Source organism: Dendrobates tinctorius, unplaced genomic scaffold (assembly GCF_039654945.1).
Source record: "Dendrobates tinctorius isolate UK_male_01 unplaced genomic scaffold, ASM3965494v1 ptg000016l, whole genome shotgun sequence".
NCBI lineage: Eukaryota > Metazoa > Chordata > Amphibia > Anura > Dendrobatidae > Dendrobates > Dendrobates tinctorius.
The window spans coordinates 21,296,922-21,310,417 of NW_027361684.1; the positions used below are offsets into that span (position 1 = coordinate 21,296,922).

The 13,496-nt window shown below is 41.6% G+C and overlaps 1 protein-coding gene across 1 annotated transcript in view; it reads left to right on the forward strand.

Moving 5' to 3' along the window:
• Positions 1–13,496, forward strand: part of PITPNM3 (PITPNM family member 3) — a 793,680-nt gene that overhangs the window by 749,292 nt on the left and 30,892 nt on the right. Inside the window, exon 10 of the mRNA XM_073565568.1 lies at positions 12,372–12,542. Within this exon, the coding sequence (XP_073421669.1) occupies positions 12,372–12,542 (171 nt within the window). The remainder of the gene's footprint in view (positions 1–12,371; positions 12,543–13,496) is intronic.

Genomic DNA, 13,496 nt, shown 5'->3' on the forward strand with positions numbered 1-13,496 from the left:
CCGTATAAAAATCCATATAGCGGGTCCATCAAAAAATGGATTCGTACCATCTGCTTGCATCAGTTTTGCCACATTTTTAGCGGATCCGCCATTTTCAAATTTTGGCGGATCTTGACTGATGTGGAAAAACAGAAGTGTGAAACAGGCCTTATCAACAAGTGAGTGAGTCACGTGTATGAAGACGCTAGTAGTACCCCGACGCACAGCACTTTCTCTGAGCCGGCTGTCAGTTTGACAGCCGGCTCACAGAACGGGAGAATCTCAGTGTGGGGGCGGCAGAATGCCGCCGACAGGGAGCCTCCTCCTTGGACCGCTGCATCAGGCGGCCAGGTGGCGCCCCCCTGTTGGCTGCGCCCAGGTCACATGCCCCGGCTGCCCCCCCCCGGATACGCCTCTGCTATAGAGAACCTTTGGAGTATCATCAAGCAAAAGAATCTATGAGGGTGGGAGACAGTTCACATCAAAACAACAGCTCTGAGAGGCTATTCTGACTTCATGCAAAGAAATCCAAGCAGAAACTCTCCAAAAACTCACAAGTTCAATGGATGCAAGAATTGTGAAGGTGATATCAAAGAAGGGTCCCTATGTTAACATGTAACTTGGCTTGTTAGGATGTTTTGGAGTTAAATAGCTTTTCTGTTCAGTGAATGTGACCTCCTAATGCTGCAAATTCCACAAATGAGCATTTTCAGTTCTTTAAAACATATCAAATGTTTAGAAATTCTACTGTGCCTAATAATTTGGAACAGTGCATTTTGAGTTTATATTCATTTTGGAGATTATACTGTTATCATTGGGAGGTTTCATCAATAAAATTCGATGTATACTCTAACGGGTGATGACTTTTATTAGACTGACTGTCATGTGCACCGACCATTTAGGAAAATCAGAGAAAAATATAATTTGCATAATAATTTGGAGCATGGTGTATGAAGGTTCCTAGAAGGGATTAGTAAGGCGAGACCCGAAATCTGTCACTTAGGTTCTCCTCCCTGACAAATATCTACATGGTAGCATCTAAAGAGACTCAGTTTACATATTTATATATACTGTATATATATATATATATATATATATATATATACTGTATATACATATATATATATATATATATATACAGTATAGTACTTATATTCATTCCAAAATGAGCTTTAAAATACATGGTGTTACATTGTTGTGAACAATCATAAAAATATTTAAAAGTAGAAGCATAACTATTTTTATAAATATGACTCACTCGAATATGTTATCAAAAACACTACTATCATCTCTATATGAATCAAGTCATTCCATTGAAAAGGAAGCAAAAAAAAAACCTTCTCAAAAAATTCCAAAAAACTTTTTTTTTAAAAAATTCCCCCCCCAAATAATCACTAAAAGAGGAAAGTGAAACTTTAAAATGACTGTCTTATCCGTGACAAACCCTTACACATTCTCTACGACGTCATTAAGTCCATTTGGATAGAGGCTTTGTAGCCTATATATCCAATAGGACTCCTTTCTATTTAATAATTTATTCCTATTATTGACCCCTTTTGGTATATGTTCCAGCGGTGTGACCGTGATGCAGAAGCATTTTTTGTGCTTCAGCAGAAGATGATGGGACAGACTGTTTAATCTGCCCGTTCTTTGCATTAGGCCAGGGTCTCACGTGCAATAAACTCTCACGAGTCTCGCGTCTCAATACCCAGCACTGCCACCGGCACTCAGGACCGGAGTGTGCGGCTGCTTGTATTTCTATGCAGCTGAGTGTTCCTGTCCGAGTGCCGGATATTGAGACGTGAGACTCATGCGAGTTTCTCGCAAGTGTGACCATGGCCTTAAAGTGGTGATTGTTCTTCCGGGCACTCAATTCCAGGGAAGATCGTCCCACGAATTGAAGCCCGCATATGCAACTCACTACGTAGATAACAAAATCCATTCTAAATGTGGCACTCCGAACAGAGCGATCAGCAGAATTTGTGCTTTCTTGGCCTTTTTTCAGAGAATATGAATGATAACACCAAAGTTTTCTCCACTCATGGTTAGTGGTTGGGTGAAGCCATTTATTGTCAAACTACTGTGTTTTCTCTTTTTAAATCATAATGACAACCCAAAACATCCAAATGACCCTGATCAAAAGTTCAGATACCCTGTTTCTTAATACCGTGTACTGCCCCCTCTAACATCAATGACAGCTTGAAGTCTTTTGTGATAGTTGTGGATGTGACTCCTTATTTTTTCAGATGGTAAAGCTGACCACTCTTCTTAGCAAAAAAACACCATTTCCTGAAAATTCCTGGGCTGTCTAGCATGAACTGCATGCTTGAGATCTCCCCAGAGTATCTCAATGATATTGAGGTCAGGAGATTGTGATGGCCACTCCAGAACCTTCTTTGTTCTGCTGTAGCCAATGACAGGTCGACTTGGCCTTGTGTTTTGGATCGTTTTCATGTTGGAACATCCAAGTACATCCCATGCGCAGCCTCCGGGCTGATTATTGAAAATTTGCCTTCAGTATTTGCTCTACCTCCATGCGTTACAGTAGGAATGGTGTAAATTTCATCATAGGCCTTGTTGACCTCTCTCCAAATGTAATGTTTATGGTTGTGGCCAAAAAGTTCAATTTTAGTCTCATCACTCCAAATTAACTTGTTCCAGAAGTTTTGAGGCTTGTCTGTGTGCTGTTTTGCATATTATGGGCGAGATGCTTTGTGGCATTTGTGGAGTAATGGCTTTCTTCTGGCGATTCGACCATGCAGCCCAGTTTTCTTCAAGTGTCTCCTTATTGTACATCTTGAAATAGCAACACCACTAGTTTTCAGAGTCCTGTATTTCAGCTGATGTTATTTGTGGGTTTTTCTTTGCATACCAAGCAATTTTCCTGGCAGTTGTGGATGACATATTTGTTGGTCTACCTGACCGTAGTTTTGTTTTTATAGAGCCCCTGATTTTCCATTAATAGTATAATAGGGACCGACAAATCTTCCACTACAGCCAACCCAGCAGATGTACACCCAACCACTCATGCACACATTTGCAAAAATGAGTTGGATTCAACAAGAAAGTGGCATAGATTTCAAGAGAGTAGGAATAGTATAATATGCACCGACGCATTAGTCAATCACAGTTTGAATGCTGCTTACTGGCATTATCAATTCCTTGGATATCTTTTTGTATCCCTTTTCTGTTTTATACAGTTCAACTACCTTTTCCTGTAGATTCATTGACAATTCTTTTACTTTCCCCATGACTCACAATCCAGAAAAGATGCTGGATGAAAAGATGCAAGAGTCTGTCTGGGTCCCAGAAACTCACTCAGCTTTTATGCACACACACTGATTACAAGCAAACAGGTCACAGCTGAGGACGTTACCTTTAGTAGCCATTCAAACCCATTTGTATCAACTTCTGTGCTTGTTATCAGGCCAAAATCACCAGGGTATGGGAACTTTTGATCAAGGTCATATGGATGTTTTTGATTGTCATCATGATTTAAAAAGAAAAAAACAGTAGTTTAACAATAAATGGCTTCACCCAACCACTAACTATGAGTGGAGAAAAAGTTTTGGTGTTATCATTCATATTCTCTGAAAAAAGGTCAAGAAAGCAAAAATTCTGCCGGGGTATGTAAACTTTTGAGCACAACTGTATATAATTTTCATTGTACACAAACAGCCTTTGTTTTCTCAAATATTGTTCACTGATTTGTCTAAATCTGTTAGTGAGCACTTCCCCTTTGCCAGGATAATCAATCTATCTCACAGGTGTGGCATATCAAAATGCCAAATAGCCAGCATGATTATTGGACAGATATGCCTTAGGCTGGCCACATTAAAAGACCACTCTAAAATGTGTAGTTTTGCAGTATTGTTGGTGCCCAAGGGGGTCATAAAACCAGTCAGCATCTGGTGTAACATTTCCTTCACATAGAGTTGATCAGGTTGTTGATTGTGTCCTGTGGAATGTTGTTCCACTCCTCAATGGCTGTGCGAAGTTGCTGGATCTTGCTCAGTGGGTGAGGATGCAAGGTTCTGTACACAATTCCTGGAAGCTGAAAACATCCCAGTTCTTGCATGGCCAGCACACTCATTTCCCATTGAGCCAGTTTGGAAACTTCTATGGATTGAGAAGTTGTTGTCCAAGTAGTGGACAACACCATTAATCAGACAGAGTGACCACTAGGCCTCCACTTAATCTCTAAAGCCTAGTGTGACTGCAAAACCTGCATCCCTATTCTTAAAAAGGGTTGTATGTGCTTTAAATATTTTTGACCTATCCTCAAGACATGTCATCAATATCGGATCAGAGGAGTTTCCGGTGTCCATGTGATCAACTGGACAACCTCTTTAAGTTTATTTACTGTAGTCTTGGTCTACACAAAAGTGTAACATATATTAAAGCACATATACAGTAGAGCAGATAAGAAAAATATAATATAATGTAGTTACCAGACACAAGCTGTTGCATTGGGGAAACCAAGCTAAAAATCACATAAATCACCATTCCTATGCTATTTTGTATGACTGGAAGTTTTCTTTAAGGATGTGTAGCAGATTTTCTTTGTGCCTACTTTGGGCGCCAGTCACCAGACAGTAAATTAACATGAAACAACAAATCCGCTTATGTGAAGTTGAGTCACAAACTAATAGTTTCAGCAGCTTCTGTGCTCAGTCCTCGTGTTGTTGCAAAAATCAGATTTCCCCATTTTATTGTACAGATGACTACCAGAAGTCCTCATCAGCATAAGTTATATGCATTTATGTGTCCCCAGGCTGATGGGTTTTCTTCAGAGCAGAAAATTTAGGATTCAACGGTTCAGTCAAGCAAAACTGAGCAGCTTTAAACTGGTTCATTGATTAACTTCTCTAATACTTTCCAACTGTTCTCTGAAGCTTTGGAGCTTCAACAAATTCCAATTTATCTATGCCTGCTTTTCATTATAGTTATCTGACTTATTGTCACTTTCCTCTAATCTTTTATATCTTATTATCCTTGTCATAAGTAGAACTGGAAGCATTCTGGGTGGCGGGTTCTTATGTATTGGTTTCCAACGATCATGGTATTATTGCATTAGAATTAATCTGCGTTGTATATTGAAGTGACAAATAAGCCCTGTCTATTGAAACCCTATATCATAACACACTAGTCCCTAATCCATGATGTTTCAGATGTTGCAAAACTACAAATCCCAGTTGCTTTATGGTCATGCTGGGAGTTGCAGCTTTGCAACAGGTAGAGAACCACAAATTTGGGACCAGTGCACTACATCATTGTGTCTGTGACTGGTAAGATATACATCATGAACAGCATATGTCTATATTCATTTTATGTAGATTTTTTTCCAGGGGAGTTCCCCATGTTGTATGTAGGTAGATACAGTGCCTTGAAAAAGTGTTCATATCTCATGAACTTTTCTGCATTTTTTTCACGTTACACTCACTGTATTTGGATTTTATGCGCTATACCAACACAATGTAGCAAGTGTTTGTGAAGCGTAAAAGAAATGATACATGGTTTTCTACATATTTTGAAAACATAAATCTAAAAATAGTGATGTGCATTTGTATTCAGCCCCTGCAGTTCCCTTGATTAAAATCCTGAGTGACCATTTACCTCCAAAAGTCAAAATTAGTAAATTGTGTCCACTTGTGTGTAATTTATTCTCAGTATAACTACAGCTGTTCTGTGAAGGCCTCAGAGGTTTGTTTAATTGTAACAGGGACCAGGGGGGTGGTAGTTGTTGGTAATAGGGGCTGTTCTGTTGCACCCTGGCCCTCCGTCACATAAATACATTGTTCCTTCTGTAGTGCATCTGATGGTTCACTTACTTACACGTCAGAGTCCTCTCCAGTGTGTTGAGGGTTTCCTCTCCCAAAAAACAAAGCAAAGACAGGCAGAGTCCAGATCCAGTTTTAAACAAGCAACCTTCAGTTCTTTTCTCAGCTCATCCAGATTGGTCACAGGTACAACACAGGATCCTTCACACATCATAACCTTTCCTTTCAATGTGCTGTCTCTTACACCTCCAGGAATATCGCAGGGTCGTACCGTCGCCTCCGGTACTGCAGCACTCTCTCTGGTCAGCCTAATCCACCTCTGGGGTTCCCTGTCCGTTTCACCCCGGACAGTCGGAGTTAATCCCACATAATTAGCTGTCACCATGTTGATGCTGCCCTGTATTCCTCCACCTTCTGTGTGACCATTTGCTTCTAGGCCCTGGACAAACTGGGCTTTTCTGCTTTAACGTTGTGTCCTTGTGTCGCACAACTGCCCTGGCCGGATTCCCATCCCCTGCTGACTAAATTCTGGAAGCCCTCTCTATCTTACACAGTTGACCCCTCCTAACTTATCAAGTTCCTATCTTATTCTTACTACTATCCTACAATGCCCCCTCTAGTGGGCTAATCCAAATGCTACACTTTCCCTATCTATAGAGTACATTACACAGCATAACAATATTACAACACACATATAGCAGCATTATAAGACAATACTAAATGTACCAGCTTCTCAGGGACGTATATACACAAGCAAGGGGGGAGTTGGGCACAAACTAGTCCTTGTACACCCCTTACAAGAGAACATTAGGGATCAAAATGAATCATGAAAACCAAGTAACACACCAGACAGGTCAGGGATAAAGTTGTGGAGAAGAGTAAAGCAAGATTAGGTTTTTAAAAAATAGGTAAATCAAAAAAGAAAAAATAGAATGGCACTAAGAAACAGTCTACTTACTGGTGGGGTGGGTGGACTCTGAGTCAGCAACACTTTGCAGGGTGAAAGCACGGTAGTGAAGGTGCTTGCTTGAAGAAGCACACATGAGGCAATTAAAAAAAATAAGGGAAAAAGTAGCACACTCCGTTTACCATATCATAAAAAACCTAGGTCCTTTATTTCAAAAAAGCATACATGGAGAAGGTTTGTGAGGGCAGGATAAGTGCAGGCATGCAGGCAAGAAACAGGACTACGGCCGTTTCGCATTAAACATGCTTCCACGAGTCCAGATCTGGACCCGTGGAAGCGTGTTTACTGCGAAACGGCCGCAGTCCTGTTTCTTGTCTGCATGCCAGATCTGGACCCATGGAATCGTGTTTAACGCGAAACGGCCATAGTCCTGTTTCTTGCCTGCATGCATGCACTTATCCTGCCCTCACAAACCTTGTCCATGTATGCTTTTCTGAAATAAAGGACTTAGGTTTTTTCATGATACAGTAAATGGAGTGTGGTGCTTTTTTCCCTTATTTTTTTGGATTATTAAAAAGTAGCCCAAGCTCTGAAAATCTCATGGAGCACTGTCCAATCCATCATCTAAAAATGGAAGAAGTATCGAACAACTTCAAACCTATCAAGACATAGCTGGCCACCTAAAGAAACATCCCGTGGAGAGAGAGCACTAATTAGAGAAGTAGCCAAAAGGCCCATGGTCACTCTGGAGGAGCAGCAGAGATCAAGAGGTCAGGTAGGAGAATCTGTCTACAGGACAATTATTAATTGTATACTCCACAAACCTGGCCTTTATGGGAGAGTGGCAAGAAAAAGTCATTTTTGTAAGCAAGCCAACAATAATTTAATAATAATTTTATTTATATAGCACCAACATATTCTGCAGCACTTTACAATGAAGCAGGGACATTTACAGATGTGAGGGAGCGCCAAGGCCGTAGTCGAGGCTGAGAATATTGGGTCTTGCGCGCCCTGGTTTCCCATCACATACAAAGAAGGTCCTTTTGTCAGTGTACTTGCCTCTCTGCACCTTCTGGGTCTCCTCTGGGTTGCTGATGGCCCTCTCTATACGATTGTGCACAGAGACACAGTCCAGTTGTAACTTAAAAGATAGAACCTTACTTCTTTCTCTTCGCAGTACATCCTTATTAGATACAGCATCAGCATAGGGTTCCATACAGTCCACACTCTCCACTTTCCCTGCACTTCTTTCTATGTCCTTCAGTACATGCCCGGGTTGTACCATCACATCTGGTACCGCAGCATCCTCCCTGTTCAGGCTCACTACACTCAGGAGTTCCCTCATCCGTTTCACCCCAGACATGAGGGCATCTGCCCTCGCAGTAAGCTGCCACATTTTAGAGTGACCTGCGCCCCCGAACTGTTGTGACCTCTGCTGTAGCTTCTGTTCCACCACCGCTGTCACCACTGTTGCCTCGACTGCACTTCTGGCCCGCTGGGTCCTGAATAGCTGGGTTCCTTGCTTGAAACATTGCGGAGCTGTCTGCCCTATATGGGCTCCACGGCCCTACTCACTAGGTTTAGTAAAACCCTCTATCTTAACCTTGGTTGGTTCCTTCTAGATAAAACTATCTACAGGGCTACTGCTAATGAACTAGAGTGTGCCCCCTCTAGTGGCTTAACTAAGGCACTGCGCTTTCCCTATGTTAACATTTTTATATTCCTATACACATAGCAGAAATAGATAAATATAATAGATATATACACAACTTTACACACAATATCTACATCAAGGAAGAGAGTGGAGTATCACATGGTCCCAGTACACCCCTTACACAGACAATAAAACAAACTTGTAGCTGGCCATCTGGCTTGTAGCCCAATGTTGTGCAAACACCTTCCATTGGTTAGTGTAGACACCTACCAAGCTTTAAGAGTTGTTAAGAGGAGATGCTATCATAAGCACACATACCACTCTCTTCCAAAAAGCAGTTCTGACGTGAGACGGATTAAATCTTTTCACTGAGCACAAGGGAAGGGTTTCTCCAGCTACAGTTTCACTAAAACTTGTAGTTTATTAATTGAAATCTGTTTGTATTTATGAGTCCAGTGAGTAGTCTAACTTTAGGGAGTCATCCCGCTTTGTCCATGCAGAGATAGCTGTCAGTCACTGAGTGGAACTGCTCACTGGACTCCTATACATACAAACACCAGGGATTTCAATGACGGCCGTGAAGGTAGAACCTCCCGTGAGTGCAGGCCGACGTGACGGTTTACCTGCATACAGGTCGGCTGCAAGTAGTCGACGGACAGCCTGTTCCCCGCTATCCTCCGTGTCGGGAGGTGACTCACAGACAAGACCAGAGATTGTAACGCTCTCGCTCCACTCTAAGCCACAGGTGACAAGGCCAGAGCCCTTCAGCCAAGTTCCCAATACACCGCGGAGTGAAGCCTCACTCCGGTGGTTAATTGTACTGGAATAGCACAGTGTTTGGAGTTCCTGGGTACGGGAGCTTTCCGCTCCCCTCAGAGACTCTTCTTCTGCTCCATGGATTGGAACCTGATCCTCTACAGACACATCCAAGACGTCACGTGCAGCTGTTGCCGGAGCCACCGTTGGATAACCGAGACGCTGCAATCAAGAAGACTGCAGACTGATAAGATTTTTCCCTTTTCCTTCTGAACTATCATTCGTCCCTATCCAACCCCATTCAAACGCCCTGTCCCGTCCTTTGTCCTATCATACCCCTCTGTATCCTGCCACTCCCTGCGTGGAGTGTATTTGTTGTTAATAAAACCCTGTTAACTGTTGATCTGTCTCCTGTCCGTGACGACATCTCAAGTTCCTGCAGTTTCTAAATTATTATGAATATTTTCCAACAAACCTAAAATTTATTCTGCTCAGCTTCTCCTTCTTTATCCCATGCTGTCCACAGATCTGAGTGCATGTCCAACATGACAGGTTCCCTTTAATCCCCATCTGCACTCAGAAAGCAACTAAAACTATTGTAAATTTATTGCAACAGTCTTTGGAAAAAAAAAGATTCTGAAATTCATGGCTGAACCTGTTTTTATGTTCTGTCTAATTAATGCTGCCCAGATCCACATAATTTAGAGGAAAGGAGTGAGTGATTACCTCTGATAGGAAACCAGATGCAAGTGTCCTGGCTAATGCAAGGAATAATTATGTCATTAGGATTCAATTCAGACTGTAGATATATTTGTATATAGATATTTCTTTTTTACCTGATTAGAGTAGGCGAAGCACTCATAATACTTTCTCACAAATGTGACTACTCTACTCTAATTTCTCTTTTGTGCTAAAAGAAAAAGTAATAAGTAAAAATAATGTACTTTGAATATATCACATGAATATTTTTCTGCATGAATTTTCATTTTTTTCCCCAAAAATCTGACAGCAAACTGACATGTTTTCCATTTTATTATTTTCAGTGCTTAGAAAGGTTGTCTCATGTTCTTATCTTTGCAGCCAACAGCAGATAACAGGAAGAAAAACCACAGGACTCCAGTGGATATAAAAAATTCTTCTTTATTCCATCAAATAAAGATTAGTCACGGTTTTGACTATGAGTTTTATCAAGCTTGATAAAAGAACCGACGATTGCTTCATGGCTTAGGGTACCGTTACACCTAGCGATGCACCAGCGATCCCGACTAGCGATATGACGCGGTCAGGATCGCTGGTGCATCGCTAGGTGGTCGCTAGTGAGCTGCCACACAGGCAGATCTCACCAGCGACATCGCAGGGGACGGGGATCACTAATTACCTGTCAGACGCGGCGATACAGCGTCCTCCCGCCCGGCTCCACGCGTCGCTCGTCGTCACAGCAGGAAGCGCCGCAGGAAGTGACCGACGAGGAATGGTCCAGCAGCTTCTCGCGCGATCAGCGATAACCAGCGGGGGAGCCGGTCGGAGGTAAGTATCACATGCAGCGATATCGCTAGCAATATCGCTGCTACGTCACAAAATCGGTGACTTTACAGCGATATTGCTAGCGATATCGCAGTGTGTAACGGGGGCTTTACACAGATGAAAGAGATTTTTCTGATGAAGATCAGACACCTGTATTGTCCTGCGATTTTTTTAAAGCTCATGAAAGAGACTTCCAAAGAGACAATATATCGCTGGTTTTTGTTCAATGGCACAAAGAATTGTGTTTTATACATCCACTGCAGTTCTGTGTTTTTTCTTGGATCGATTGTTGACTACCCGCAGGGCCGAACTGGCCCTCTGGGAATTCTAGCAAAAGCCAGTTTGGCCTGGCTGGTGGTGGGCCACCTTGTCTGCAAAGCTGTTAACAGAATCGGTGTTCTCAAGACACCCATACTGTTAAGAGTTGTGATGGAGGTATCTTTAAAAATATTGGTCTTGTAGTAAGTCTTCCTTTCCTCTACGCAGGGTAACATTAGTAATATATCCCATCTGGTGCTTGGGGACGAGGACAGCATCGGCCTGTGTGATTTCAAATGTCAGGGCTCAATTTCATCCCCTGTCCGTACCTGACTACCTGCGTACCTCTTAGAAGTGATCTGCAGAGCTGCTGACTTTTCAATTTGTTTATATGCCAGTCTTAAAGAGCACTCTGCTCCTCTGCCTCCTGGCTTCTTGCTTGCAAGAGGGTGGTGCCCTCCTGAAGTCTGACAGTTCAGGCCGACGGCATTACCCTCTGTGCACCATGCTGTGTGCTCTTCCATGCTGTGCACTCTCCTATGTATATCATACAGTTTTATATCATAGAGTATTTTTGAGGAGGACAAGAATGACGAGTTTTCTAATCAAAACCACAACAGGAAAAATGTCCTTTTTTTTGTATGAGCACACGGCATCTTTTAGATGCTGGCGAAGCTGCCAGGTTGTTGAAGCCACTTCATGAAAATCCCAACGGTTATTTTTCTGAAGCAGCTTCGCCGGCAACTTTGACTCCACAATTTCAACTAGAGAGAATGAGGGCCTTCGGTAGGAAGTCGCTTGAAGACTGAAAATGTTACTTTTTTTAACCACTTCCAGATTTCCGAACCATGAGGCACCTAAAAGAGATAATATAAGAGGGAACACGTCCACAACAATGTCATTTTGATCATTAGGTTCATTTTATCGGGCACGTTTGTGATGCTCTTTCAGGCAAATTCTGGGTGAAATCCATTTAAAAATGTAATTATCTGCAAATACCCTTGAAATTTTTGGATGTTTTTTGTTTCCTGAAGTACGTTGGAAGAGTTTTATTTCCTGAATAATTTTTTTGCAGCTCCCTGGACCGTGTAGAGGTTGGAGCAGATTCCATCAAGAGATGCTTCACAGAAGTGAGAGTAACTTTTTTTCCAACCAGATGTTTTCCAAAACTTGATGTGGAAAAAAACACACAAAAGTTATGTGCATAATGAGTTTTTCAAGGAGTTTTTGGAGCCGAAATTGAGCAGAAACTCTCGAAATCTTCCTCAAAATCTCAAAACATCTCAGCAAAATGGTTTTACAATAGAAATTAATTTGAAAAGTCTTTCAGTCATCTTTTTGAGCAACTTACCATGCTTTTTTTCTAGGTTGTTGCGAACTTGCTCAAGTAACCTCTCTGTGTGCGCATACTTTATGCTGATCAGACTATGATAGTATACGGACATTCCTATAAGAGTATATTTATCATTGGCTTATATTCTCTAATGCCTTCCCTATTTTCTTTTGCATGCAGTGTGCCGGGCCCGTCCTGCCTGTAGTCAGGTTTACAGTTTTTTCCATTCCGCTGATCCATCTGCCTCAAGATTGGAACCTTTGCTGGAGAAAACCTTCCACATACTTCCACCATTCAATGTTCCCAGATATCAGAAAGATCCTCTGGGAGATGGAAAGTCCTACTTATTAGGTAAGCCATATTGATATGGTAATGTGTATGAATTACCGTATATTTACGGTATTATCGAGAAATCCACCTACCTATGTTTTCTGGCAGCCCATTTGTTTTATGTCCATTGCTACCAGCATTTCTTGTATTGATGGCCATGCGCTGAAAAAAGCACACAAACCTCTTTGACTATAATGTTCTATTATTGAAACACCTACACACATTATGTGCTATATGTAAGGGGCCAAAATACACAATAATACATATATGCAATGCTCAACATTAACAGAAAATGTAATTATTTTATTACACAATGATTAAAAAAGCAATAAGGTGAACATACACAGTCAGACATATACAGTGGGTACAGAAAGTATTCAGACCCCTTTAAATTTTTCACTCTTTGTTTCATTGCAGTCATTTGGTAAATTCAAAAAAGTTCATTTTTTTTCAATAATGTACACTCTGCACCCTATCTTAACTGAAAACACAAGAAACAAAGACATTTTTGCAAATTTATTACAAAAGAAAAATCGAAATATCACATGGTCATAAGTATTCAGACCCTTTGCTCAGACACTCATATTTAAATGACAAAAAAAACTTACTGAAACACCAAGAACTAGTCTGAACAGGTGCGTACCAAAAAACAACTAACATATCAAAATAGGAAAATGGTTGAACTCAATCGTGTTAAAGCATGTCAATGTGAAATACGTGAAATGTGAATAGCAAAATGGCTTTTGAAATTTAGGAAAAATACACGAGACGTTCTCACAAAATTTGGACAAATAATGTGAGCCCTTCCACCATCGTCAAGGTAATCTCATGAATTGGATGGGTCCCTGACCTCCCTGTCCAGCGTCAACACTTATCTAAGGCTAGTTTCACACTAGCGTTAGGAGGCGCAGCGGACGCTTGCCGTGAAGCTCCTCCCCCTGCCGCGCCTCCTCCGGTCAGCTCCGCCTATGGGCG